This window comes from Abramis brama, assembly GCF_963993115.1.
Source record: "Abramis brama genome assembly, chromosome: 2".
Classification (NCBI taxonomy): Eukaryota; Metazoa; Chordata; class Actinopteri; order Cypriniformes; family Leuciscidae; genus Abramis; species Abramis brama.
Genome location: NC_139964.1, coordinates 23,548,177 through 23,562,045, shown reverse-complemented (window position 1 = coordinate 23,562,045; position 13,869 = coordinate 23,548,177). Strand labels below are relative to the sequence as shown.

Genomic DNA, 13,869 nt, shown 5'->3' with positions numbered 1-13,869 from the left:
GCTTCTTATTTAGCCTATTAAATCCAGGCAACTGGTTAATGAAAAATTGCTTAAAATTAAGGTGCAATTTATACAAAACGAAATTCACTTTAAAGAAAGGTTTCATAAAAACAAAACTTATGAAGTGGTCAAAATCATGTTTCCCGATATATTGCGCATCCAATCTTACTCATGCTGTTCACTTTTCATTATCAACATAGATTGGGGAAAAAATAACATTATAATATTGTAACAAATATGAAACCAAATGCGCCTATTTAATGGCTACAACATGTCTAAAGACTCTCTATTTGTACAAATTGCTGCATATTCAATTAATTCTGAATTTTGCACAGTTCAAACTAAGGCATTTATTTGCGCATAAAACATCTGCAACATTCATCAAGTTCACGGATAATTGTGCCTGCATTTATAAATCATTATGATATAAAATCATAATAAAGTAGGCTATACTATATGTTCAAAAAATTAATGTTTAATTACACGTTAAGAATTTTCCTCCCATAGAAAACCATTATAAGAATGCTTAATGTGGCTTAATGCAGATAGAATGTCCCATTATTATGTCTAAATAACAGATATTATATCGAAATAACAACGTATTATGTCGAAATAACGAGCTACTTATGTCGAAATGTTGAAATAAGGACTTAATGAAATTGAAACATGTTAAAAATCTTTTACACACTAACGTAACAGCCAATATAGTTAGGCTACATCGGTTTTTGAACGGTAAGATTTTTTTAAGTCTCTTCTGCTCTCCAAGCCAATGCTTCATTTATTTGATTCAAAATACAGCAAAAACAATAATATTGTGAAATATTTATTCAATTTAAACTGTTTCACATTTTAAAATTTATACAATTTAAACCTTTCTATTTTAATATATTTTAAAATGCAATTTATTTCTGTGCTGGCAAATTTCATATAGTTGCTGTTGTTTTGAACTTTCTATTAATCAAATAATCGTAAAAACAAAATTGTACACAATTGTTTTTAACATTGATAATAATCATAAATGTTTCTTGAGCATAAAATCATCATATTACAATGATTCCTGAAGGATCATGTGACATTAAAGACTGGAGTAATGATGCTGAAAATTCAGCTTTGATTGCAGGAATAAATGACATTTTAAAATATATTCAAATAGAAAACAGTTATTTTAAGTTGTATAAATAGCCTATTTCAATATTTAATATTACTGTCTAAAATATCTTACCGTTCATAAACTTTTGACTGTAGGCCTATAGCTTATCAAACATTGAATAGGCTAAACTTAGTTATTAAGCACCAGTGGCCCTTTTTGAGAAATAAGTTTACTGTAGGCTAAAAGCAATAGCCTATAACAAGTACATCTACTAAGGAAAACTCTGAAATGTTTAAAGGCGAAATACATTGGGGAAGCCGTGTTTATCATGCGTCTTATTAGGCGAGTGGCGACGTACAGAGGGACGACGTGTTTTTTTAGGCGTCTTATTAGGCGTACTGAGGGACGACGTGTGTTTCAGGCGTCTTATTAGGCGACGTACTGAGGGACGACGTGTGTTTCAGGCGTCTTATTAGGCGACGTACTGAGGGACGACGTGTGTATCAGGCGTCTTATTAGGCGACGTGCCTGGTTCAGACGTTATGATTTTTTATACATTTCTCACGTACGCCGTCGCCACGTCGCCGTAAGTATACGTTACTACTGTGACGTCGCCATGACGTCGTCGCCGGTCTGTCGTTTGACGTCTCTATCAATCCCATTCAAAAATAGACACGGACTGACGGCGACGGAAGGGTAGACTGCTCCTTCGCCTTCTTCAGGGTAGACTTAGAAAAGGCATTATCCACTCGTCATAGTATCTGTAGCAGCCTCCGCCATTCTTTCAAATCGACACTCTGAGTGCCAACCCGCCCTCCTCTGACTCTGATTGGCCGTGACCCTGAAACAAACCAATCAATCCAACGATGGCAGCAGCGGCAGCGAGTATTACCCAATCAGGGGCAGAATAGGACGAGTCTTCACAGAATGCCGGTCGGATGATTTGCATGAGAGATGCTGCATTGAAGACAACTCCGAAAAATACGGGACGCGTTATTTTATTCTCAAATACGTGACGATTCCGTATTTTAAGGGACGGGTGGCAACCCTATCGTCAACGTCAACGTCAAGCCGACCGATCTAATAATGTTTATGGATGACTGAATACATCGATGTTTTTATCGTGACTGTGATATGAAGCAGTTCGGGATTGCTAAGAGACTGCTATCAGCTCCACACGTGACGCGAGTCCCGCGGATATAAAAGGAATATGGACATTTCATTCTACCGAACTACACGCAGAATTACTACTCACAGGTCAGTTTATTAGACAAATTAAACTTGTGAGGTAACGCAGCGCTGTTTCACTTGGTCTAACATTACACTAGCACACTAAACTGCATTTGTTGAAATGTAACTTGTGTTAGTCTGTCTGTATGAGACTAGCAGTAAACTAGATCAACATTAGAATAACATACAGATCATATTCTGACATTTTATCATTGTTGAACTATAAAACATTGATTAGTTTTATGTAAATGTGCTCACCTGTTTAATAAAGTACATGTAGGAGCGGTCGAAGTCTCGGACGTGGAGCTCTCGTTTATATACTGTCTATGGGAGCTCTCGGCATCTCGAAAACACCGCGCTGATATTGATTCTCGTTTTAGTTCTCCTTTTTTATCCAAAGTCTGCTTGCCATGGTCCATGATGTTTGAACGAAACAACAACAGCGTGCAAATAGACATTGCGAACTACATTGTCCACGTCTGTCGCCTTGGTTACTATCAGACAGCTCTGGTTTATAGCTCTGGTTACCATGGCAGTACGAGCAGAAACCAGGGAGAACGCGGATATGACGCCATTGACTGTGACAAAACGGAAATAAAGAAACGTGCCGTGTCTTCGAATTAAATTAAATTTCTCCTGGTTTGAAAGTTGTTGGAAACAGTCGGGATAATGTAAGTACACAACTAAAAAAATATATATATATATTGTGCCTTTAACCGATATTTAGTTGTTGATGTTTTATTTAAAATAATAAAGTTATTATCACCATGATGGAGATCAGTATTTGTTTTAGTTGGGCTCTTGAACCATTGACTTTATTATATCAGTTTTTTCTCTGGCTGCTTTAACTATGAGTTTATAAAACACATTAGGTGTTTTTGACTGTTGTGATGATTACGTAATCATCCTGGACATGTCTGATTCTCTGATCTTAACCAGTGTATAAGCTTTGGATTTATGGGTATTTCATATTAATCATATTTGTAAATCTATAATGTGAAATACAGCTGTTCCTGTAATCAGTTATTCTGAAGAATATTGAAATAATGTAGCGATTTAAAACATTTTTATCTCCTGCTGAACTCAGACACACAGACATCAACAATCAGCACATGACTCTCAACAATGGTGACAATAAAAAGTTTAATGTCGTAGTGCATGCTGGGTTCCAGATTAGTATAAAACTCCCAGCATGCACTCCTGCATGAATAAATAAATAAAAATAAATGATTGCCACCATTGATGAGAGGCATATGCAGATATTTGATATCTCTGTGTTTCTACAAGATATTGTAGCTCTGTTTCTTTTTTAGGCTGTGTATTATGTGTTAATAAAAATTATCATCATAACTTATTACTGTAGTTTCACACTGGTGGTAATGTAACACTTTTGATACAGGATTAAATACTGAAAGAGATTTAGTGAATGAACAGGCTATACAATGATTTTTTTATTATTATTATAATCAACATAACCACAATCATTCACAAACCATAAAAACACAGTTCAATCAGCCAGTGAAAAACTAATGTTAAAAAGTCAAGGGTCACAAGCCCAACTAAAGCAAACACTGATCTCCATCATGGTAACTTCAAACCAAACATTTTCAATTAAACATCTTAATAACAACTTCTGTATGACAGAAATAAAGTCATACTGGTTAATAATAAGTGTAATAATGTGTAATGGCTGGAAGGTAGTTGTAGTTATAGTGTTTCTCTATTTTCTGTTCCACTTTCCTTCAGTGATTCTGCTTGTTAACAGCAGGCGTTCATCACTAATGCTCAATCACTTATTTCACTTATTAACTTATTATTCAACATATTCACTTAATTATCTCACTGCAACACTGCGTCAATGTACTTTTTCTCTTTGTAGTGTGGATTTTCCTGTGGGCTTGAAAGGGTTAACAGTGTAAGATTAAAAAGTCACACCCACAAAATGTATTTTAACAGTAATAAACTGTAAGTTATAAAACAGGTATATACTGGCAACACTGTTGCCAGTAGTTTACTGTAAAATGTAGTTTTTTGGGTCACCATTGTGCAGAAGAGTAGAGCCTGAGCTTCAGTCCAGGAGAAGATCTACAAACATTGATGATTTGCTGCATGTTGCTTTATTTAACAGGCAGTGACTGTGTAGTTGCTGGTCCAGTGGAATCTTTTACGTGCAATTGTTTTTTAGTGGTCTCAAATGAAAGAAGTTCACAGTAATTCTTTGTTCACATTATTTATGCATTATACATTTTAGTTAATACATTTAAATGACAGTTGGCCAATTTAAGGCAGTCGGTTTCTGCAAGTGGAATTAGTTAACTCGAGTTCTCTTACGAGAGGTTCTCTCGTATTGCGTAAGCTTGCTTGCGCTGCGGGAAAGTCGTCTTTTCTCGAGATACTGAAGCCAAAAATTATCCTTAATTTCATATTTTGTCTGAGCTAGAGCGGCATACTGCACGCTCATTGGCTGCCGCGCGGCAACTGCTTAAGCCTACCAGTGAGCCTGGCGTGACGTCACGCCCAATGCTCCCTCGCGCGTCACAGCCCGCCAGAATGGGCGGCGTCAGAGCGTATATAAGGAAGGCTCGTAGGCTATATTCTCTGATTTCTGTCTTTTCAGCGAAGCACTCGCATCGCTGAACTCTGAGAGGAAGCCGTCGCCGTTGTCCTGCAAGGAACAGCTAACGAGCCAGCTTAGGACAGCCTGAGGAAGCCGGACGAATCTTCGCCGCCTTCAGCCTGCCGTGCCAGCTCAGCTATCCGGCGATATCCTTTACAAAAGCTCTTTCTGTGTGTTTTGCTTCCGCAGCACTATCTAAAAGAGCGGAGGCGTTGTTGCAAATGCCTCGCACCACGTGCGGCTCATGCCGCTCTACACTCAGCGACAGAGACCGCCATCTTATCTGCGCTCTCTGCCTGGGCCGGGACCACGCAGCCGTCGCGCTTTCCACGGGCGGCTGCACCTTCTGTGAAGAGCTGCCGATGTCGACCCTGCGGGCTCGACTCGCCCTCTTCACAGAGCCTGCTCCAACCGTCGTTGGGCCGCGAAAGAAGAAACACCGCTCTCAACGACCACCGGAGCCCGAGACTCGAGCCAGGGCCTCGCCGGAGCCTCTCCCGCGAGCCTCGCTCTCTCCTTCTCCGCCCCCGCTTCCCGACGCGCAGCCGACGGCTCTCGCCCTCGATGCCGTCGCCTCAGGGGATGATGCGGATGACAACGCGATACTGGACACGTGCTCATTAATGGCGTCGGACAGCGAGGGATGGTCCGGTTCTGTCCGCTCCGCTTCTTCCACCAGAGCGTCCAGCAGGACTCACACCAGTGTGGACGCCGAGCTTCTCCGCCTCCTCACTTTGGCAGTCGAGCACCTGGGCCTCGAATGGTCTCCGCCAGCGGTGTCCCCGCCCAACAGGCTCGACGGATGCTTCCTGCCCGCCAGTCGACAAGCTCCAGCGTCCAGACCAGCGCCTTTTCTACCGGAGCTTCACGAGGAGCTTGCTAAATCGTGGAATGCTCCAGTTTCGGCCAGACTCCGGCCTCATCAGCTCTTTCCCGCGTGGATGGAGCCACGGAGAAGGGGTATGACCGGATCCCACCGGTCGAACAGGCGGTTGCAGCGCATCTTTGCCCCCCATCTGCTAGATGGCGTTCAAAGACTGCCCTCCCGTCTAAGGCCTGCAGGACTACTTCGGCGTTTGTCAGCCGCGCTTTCTCCGCCGCTGGGCAAGCCGCCTCAGCCCTGCACACAATGGCGGTCCTTCAAGTTCTCCAAGCCGACCTCCTCCGCCAGCTCGACGAGGGAGAACTGAATAAGTCTGCCTTGACCGACCTGCGCAGTGCGACGGATCTCTCCCTTCGCACGACGAAGACAGCGGCCCAAGCTATCGGACGTTCCATGGCTTCGCTGACCGTCATAGAGCGCCACCTCTGGCTAACGCTAGCCGACATGGGGGAACAAGAGCGGTCCGTGTTTCTCAACGCCCCGCTCTCACCCACCGGTCTCTTCGGCCCTGCGGTGAGTGGCCTCGTGGACCGCTTCTCTGAAGTACAGAAGGCGTCACAGGCCATGAACCTCTTTCTGCCCCGCCGCTCGAGCTCCGCTGCAGGCCGCTCTAACACTCAGCCTCCTGCACGCAGCTCCACGCAGCGCCCGTCTCGACCTCCAGCTTCGCAGCAGCGCCAGCGCGGCCGACCCAGGTCCCGCTCCACCAGCCAGCACAGGCCGCTACCCCCGCGGGGTCCCCGGCCTAGAGTTTCGCTGAAACCCGAGCCTGCGAAGTCCTCCTAGCACTCGTCGAGAGGAAAAGACGGTTGAGTCCCGCCGCGGCCGGACCGCCGTCAAAGCTAACTTGTATACCTCTGCCAGTCCCCTTGATAAAGGCTACTGCAGTAGTGTCCACCGCAGCCAACGAGCCAGTTTCTCAACTCTCTCGCCTGCACACAAACGCCGTTCTTACGGCGACCCAGATAAATCAAATAAAGAGTGTAAAATCTGGTCAATCGGCTCACGCCGTCAGTGTTATGAGTGTAGTAAACATGCCCACGTCCCAGTGTTCATTGCTACACACAAGCACAATCTCCCCTGTGTACCCCACAGAGCGCACTCACATAAAGCGCGCTACGGCCGCTCGAGTGTTAGTTGTAGGTCACGTGCCCACGCCCCAGTGCTCACACCTACACAGTGCTCGCTCTGTCTCACACATTCGGGGTCCAGAGCAATCCGTCACCGGCTGTGTGTTAATAAAGAGCCCTGTGCCCGCTACACAGCACGCACACTCTCATGTGAACACTCACGAGCCCGCCCCGCTTCCGCGCCGCGAGCCGTCACACACAACGCTCTCTCACAGCGTCACTCAGCCGGCTGCTGCTATCAGCGAGCCCCCGTCTCCCCTCACTGCCACTGCGCGACTCGCGCACATACCGCCACAGGCTCCTTGTCCCGCGCTGTGCGGCGGGCGGGAACCGGAGGCGATTCGACCCCTAGCTATGAGTGCGAATGCATGGAAAGCTATTCCGGGAGTGTCGAAGTGGGTACTAAACACAGTGATAAAGGGTGTGTTGCTTTCGCGCCCGGGTCGAGACTCAGGTGAAGGCGGATGCAGCTCATCTGCTTCACGCAGAAATAGCGAATTTGCTGCACAAAGGGGTGATAGAACGAGTTCACCCGCCGGTTACCGAGGCAGGCTTATACAGCCGTTATTTCCTCGTACCCAAGAAAGGCGGAGCGCTCAGACCTATATTAGATCTGAGACATTTGAACAAAGCGCTCATGAAACGACCGTTCAAAATGCTCACGACCAGTCAAATCCTCGCGCAGATTCGCCCGGGGGACTGGTTCATCTCTCTTGATCTGAAAGACGCGTATTTTCAGATTCAGATTATACCCCGTCACAGGCCATTCTTGAGATTCGCCTTCGACGGTCAGGTATATCAGTACACTGTCCTGCCGTTCGGCCTGTCCCTGGCACCCCGTACATTTACGAAGTGCATGGATGCGGCTCTCGCTCCCCTGAGATCGAAGGGAATGCGAATTCTGAACTATCTGGACGATTGGCTCATTATAGCGCACTCAACAGAGGAACTAGTTTCTCACAAGACAGCGCTTCTCGGTCATTTGGAAAGCCTGGGTCTTTCCGTGAACTGGGACAAGAGCTCTCTAACCCCCAGCCAGTCTATCACTTTTCTGGGTATAGATCTGGATTCGGCGGCGATGACGGCCAGATTGTCAACACAGCGCGCACGCTGTGTTCGACACCTCGCGCTTCCATTCAAGTGGGGAAAGTTTTTCCCCTGAAAACCTTTCAGAGGCTTTTGGGCCATATGGCGTCAGCCGCAGCGGTCCTGCAGCTGGGTTTACTTCGAATGCGCCCGCTTCAATGCTGGCTAAAGTCGGAAGTGCCCCGCAATGCATGGTTTTCGGGCCGCGCACCAGTCAGAGTGACTCAGCGCTGTGTCTCAGCCCTGCAGCCCTGGCTGGCGGCCGAATGGTATCAGCGGGGAGTGACGATGGGGGTCATCGCACACCGCAAAGTGGTCTCGACAGATGCGTCCAACATGGGTTGGGGAGCGACTCACGAGGGCAGTCCGATTTGTGGCCCATGGTCGAATACGGAGAAAAGCCTTCACATAAACTGTCTAGAGATGCTGGCGGTCGAGAAAGCGCTGAAGCACTTTCTACCGCTTCTACGGGGACACCATGTGCTAGTTCGCTCGGACAACATGTCAGTGGTGTCTTACGTGAACCGCCAGGGCGGAATCAGATCCAGAACCCTGCGCGCTCTCACAGAGCGCCTCCTATCCTGGGCTCAGGGACCGCTGCGCTCCCTAAGGGCAGCTCATGTACCCGGTCGTCTGAACGACGGCCCGGACAGACTGTCCAGGGACAACGTTCCCCCAGGGAAATGGTCTCTACACCGCCAGACGGTCCAATCGCTTTGGCGTCGTTTCGGCGAAGCGGAGATCGACCTCTTTGCCGCGAGCGAGAACGCTCAGTGCCAGAGGTTTTTCTCAAAACACGAGGACGCGCTGGCTCAGACATGGCCCAGCGTTCCGCTGTATGCGTTCCCACCGATCTCGATGCTGCCTCAAGTGCTAGCGAGGATCAGGGAGGCGGACTGCGCAGTGCTCCTCATAGCTCCGCGCTGGGAAAACCAACCGTGGTTCCCCGAGCTAATGAGGCTGGCAGACACAGCCCCATGGCCGATTCCGGTGAGGAGAGATCTTCTCTCTCAAGCCCGAGGATCGATTCTGCATCCCCATCCAGAGCACTGGTCTCTGCATGCGTGGGAAATCAACGGATATTCGTTGATCTGCCAGAAGGGGTAATTAACACGATCACGCAGTCCAGAGCCCCCTCGACGAGGCGGCTCTATGCGTCTAAATGGTCGGTGTTTAGCAAATGGTGTGTGGAAAAGGGTTCTAATGCTCAGTCCTGTGGAGTTCCACAGGTATTAAACTTCCTCCAAGAGATGTTGGACGCGGGCAGGTCCCCCTCCACGCTCAAAGTGTACGTCGCGGCCATAGCAGCGTTCGCCGATTCGGCGCGCGGCCGCTCGCTGGGCAGGAACGAACTCATTACCCGCTTTCTGCGCGGGGCCAGGAGGATGAACCCTCCTCGGCCCCCGTCAGTCCCTATTTGGGACCTGTCTCTGGTCCTAGAGTCCCTAAAAGTGCATCCCTTCGAGCCTTTGGACTCTGTGGAGTTGAAATACTTGACGCTTAAAACCGTTTTTCTGCTAGCTCTGGCTTCAGTCAAACGAGTGGGTGATTTGCATGCGCTGTCCGTCAGCGCGACGTGCCTCGAGTTTGGACCTAACGACTCGTTAGCCATTCTCAAGCCGAAGCACGGTTATGTCCCCAAAGTGTTAGGTACTCCCTTTAGGGCTCAAGTCATTACCCTATCGGCCCTGCCGTCATCCGGCAGCGAGGAGGGTGTTAACCGCCTTTGCCCGGTCAGGGCGTTAAGGGGTTATGTCATGCGCTCTGCAGCCTTCAGGCTCTCAGAGCAGCTTTTCGTCTCGTTTGGAGGGCGCGCTAAGGGTCGCGCCGCCTCGAAACAGACGCTATCCAGATGGATAGTGGATGCTATTGCAGCAGCATATGCGTCAAAAGACCTGCAATGCCCGTTGGGCATACGGGCTCATTCCACCAGAGGCATGGCCTCATCGTGGGCATGGTCCAGCGGGATTTCCATTCATGACATTTGTATGGCGGCGGGCTGGGTGTCCCCCTCTACATTTGTTAGGTTTTATAACCTGGAAGTTCCCGCCCTGCAGGCTAAACTTCTGTCAGTCTAGTCGTGTTCATGTCCTGCTCATGTGCGCAGGCTGTATTATCGATTAGCTTGTCTGTTGAGCTGCACGCTCAGGGTATCAGTATGCATAGACCGGCAGTACCGTTCTTGTGTTCCCTGGGTGTGCTTATGAACATGTGTTGGCCCGCACCGCTGGCCACCTGTCATTTCACCTCTATGCTTTTCATAAAGAGTCATATGTGATCGTTAGGCGCACACGGCGTGGACAAGGGGTTCCCGCAGCGTAAGCAAGCTTACGCAATACGAGAGAACCTCTCGTAAGAGAACGATACTTGGTTACTCACGTAACCTCGGTTCTCTCTAGAGAGGGAACGAGTATTGCGTTCCCTGCCGTGCTTAAAGCCTATAGCTCGTGTCGCTTCATTCGACAGAAAACAGAGAATATAGCCTACGAGCCTTCCTTATATACGCTCTGACGCCGCCCATTCTGGCGGGCTGTGACGCGCGAGGGCGCGACGTCACGCCAGGCTCACTGGTAGGCTTAAGCAGTTGCCGCGCGGCAGCCAATGAGCGTGCAGTATGCCGCTCTAGCTCAGCTGCCCGCAGCTGCACTGCGTTGACAAAATATGAAATTAAGGATAATTTTTGGCTTCAGTATCTCGAGAAAAGAAGACTTTCCCGCAGCGTAAGCAAGCTTACGCAATACTCGTTCCCTCTCTAGAGAGAACCGAGGTTACGTGAGTAACCAAGTATCGTTTTAATTTAGTGCATTTTTACAGTAACATACTGTAGATTACAGTAAAGAACTGTACAATTAACAGTATATACAACAGTGTTGCCAGTATTTTACTGTAAAAAAACCTGGTAAGGTCTAACAGTGTGTCCTAAATCATAAGCATCTGAATTTTCATACTCACAATCCATAGGTCAGAAGACTTCTTCTGTTCAGCTCACTTTATTAGAAATCAAAGACTTTTGGCAGGCGAGAGTAGCAAAAGAGTTTCTTAGTTTCAATTAAGAAACCTGTTTTATTAACCTGTTTTATTATCTACAGGTTAATTAGTTTACATAAAGTACTAATATAAAAAAACAAGACAAAACAACATCAAGAGTAAATCGTTTGTAAGCGTTGTAACACCGGAGAGGCCATTAAGAATCAGCGTCTGCCTTCATCTTCTCCTTTCAGCCTTTTATAGACCATCAGATTTCTTGAGGTCGTCATCTTTGGAAATCCCCTCATAAATGATCAGTCTCTTACAGACAATTTATCCAATCCTAAGTCTTGAGGTGTCTTGAGTTCTGGGAATTCCTTTCGGACCTGTCTTTATAAAGCCTTTCGCCTCTTCCTTCTTCAGACTTTTCTTTTTTGTTGCATTCTGCGCTTCGTCCGCAACACATCCGACAGTAATGCTTGCATTTTTCTTCTTTCTTTAGCAAAGCTCTTTCTAATACATGTTTTGTTCCTCTCTATGCTTTTTAATTAATGCTTAAAACATTAAAGGATTAGTTCACCCCAAATGAAAATTTCATAATAAATTACTCACCGCAATGCCATCCAAGATATCCATGTCTCATATAAAATTTTCATTTCGGGGTGAACTAATCCTTTAAGTGTGATATTTTGTACTTTCTCAAAAAAATTTTTACAATAACAATTGCAGAGTTTTTCTTCATAAACCACTTTATTAATAAACAAGTTTCAAGTGTGGTTGATTACAATACAGAAGTGTTCTACAGACAAAAAGGCATACTTATAACAGGACAGTTGCAGATTTTCCACAACAATATAATCAATAAATATATATTAATTCTCCATCTTTCTCTGAAGGATTATGGTATTTAAAACACTGGCTCAGTCTGTGATTCTTGGTTGCCCCTGGATTCTGGGTTTCTTCACTAATGTCAGTAAGGAGCTGGAGATCATCTTCCTGATCTTGAACTCTCAGCAGGGAACCTTCATCTTCCTGGTCTATTGTGTCCTCAATAATGAGGTCAGACATCAGTACAGACAGTCTACCAGAAAATCATCTCTCACCTACTTTATATTAAAGGGTTAGTTCACCCAAAAATGAAAATTAGCCCATGATTTACTCACCCTCAATTCATCCTAGGTGTATATGACATTCTTCTTTCAGACGAATACAATCAAGAGGTATATTTAAAAATGTCCTGTCTCTTCCAGTCTTTATAATGGTAGTGAATGGCCGTTTCTGTTTTGAAGTCCATCAAAGTGCATCCATCCATGATAAAAGTGCTCCACACTGCTTCTGGTAACTTTGGAAGCTCAAGTCTAATTAGTGAAATCAGCTGACTGAGTTTATGGGTGGAATAAACATATGGCAGGACTTTTACTCTTTGGCCCCTGGATTACCCACCTCTGCATCTATCCATGATAAAAGTGCTCCACACTGCTCTGGGGGGTTAATAAAGGCCTTCTGAAGTGAAGCAAAGTGTTTGTGTGAGAAAAATATATAGACTAAAATAACTAGCTTCCGGCAGACGGCCGTACACAAGTCGACTTGCGCCAAAAGAGTAATCAGTGGCGCATGTATGACGTAGATGTAGGAGTAGCATAAGCTTTGACGCCTCTCGCGGTTCAAACAAACAGGGCTGGGCAACAAATTCAAGCTCCTCCCAAATTTCTCTCAAAAAATTGTCTTTTTAGACTAATTTATGACTTGTGACTAATTTGTGAAGCATTATAAAGCTTGGAAGAGCCAGGACTTTTTTAATATGATTGAACGCTGATTGTATTCGTCTGAAAGAAGAATATACACCTAGGATGACTTGAGGGTGAGTAAATCATGGGCTAATTTTCATTTAGGGGTGAACTATCCCTTAGGTTAATTTTTCATTTCTCATCTTCTAAAATTAAATTCTTGAAAAATAACCTGGACATGTTCTGTGTTTTTGTTATTATAACCAGAGTTTAAAACTATCTCTTTTCTCATTCTTGTCCAGGTCAGGCAGCAGTACAGGAAGTTCTTCAGATGTCTTTGCTGTGGACTCAAATCAAAGACCATCAAGAAAAACTGAAGACTAAAGCATCCACATTCAGCAAAGGAAGTGCCATTATTATAAAAGTCATTCTGTCATGATTTAGATATTATATGACCGTCTCAGCTACACATTTCACTAGTTAACATGCTATATATTTACAGCGGTCAATACACTTATGTGAATTTATACATTTCTTTAAGTGCAACATTTCTTTGGTAGAGGAACTACCATGATTTTAGAGGCTTGTATACTGGGTTACACTTAATACGCTAAAAAAATAAGAATATAAAGCAATTGTTTTTCAGTTTAAAGTGTTTTATTAAAGCAGTGTGATATCTGTAACATTTGAGATCTTATTTTCTTTTAAACAATCTATTCAAAACATATTCATAACTCATAATCTCACAATCCAAAAATATCCCACAGAAGTATCCCACAGAATTTGTGAATAAACAAATTCAGTTTCACAATTAAAAACAATAACATAAATTACCTGTAATAAAACAGAAAAAAGTTCCATATGATTTTGCATAAGAAATTAACCACAATATCAATAGTTTGAATCATTTGTTTTAAATAAATTTAGTATTTGTTACAAATTTGTCCTCTAGCTGACTTTGAGCTTTTGAGTTTCTCACCATATAACTTCTGCATCCAGTGTTGTTTCGCATACTTAGAAGAGGGAGGATCCAAGCATCACTTTGAGCCACCACTATATTGGAAATGACTTTTAGTTGCATCACTAAATGGTCACATTAGACCATATTAGCAGAAAAAGTACAGGCTGCTTTCACAGAA

General features: G+C 45.2%; 1 protein-coding gene across 1 annotated transcript in view; it reads left to right on the top strand.

Moving 5' to 3' along the window:
- LOC311077976 (adhesion G protein-coupled receptor E2-like) overlaps nt 1-13,143 on the top strand; it is a gene marked incomplete at its 5' end in the record, with an annotated part of 39,824 nt that extends 26,681 nt beyond the window's left edge. The window contains 2 exons of the mRNA XM_084106622.1: nt 11,900-12,062; nt 13,033-13,143. Coding sequence (XP_083962748.1) covers nt 11,900-12,062; nt 13,033-13,107 — 238 coding nt within the window. The 3' untranslated portion in view covers nt 13,108-13,143. The remainder of the gene's footprint in view (nt 1-11,899; nt 12,063-13,032) is intronic.
- Between the last annotated feature and the right edge of the window lie 726 nt (nt 13,144-13,869).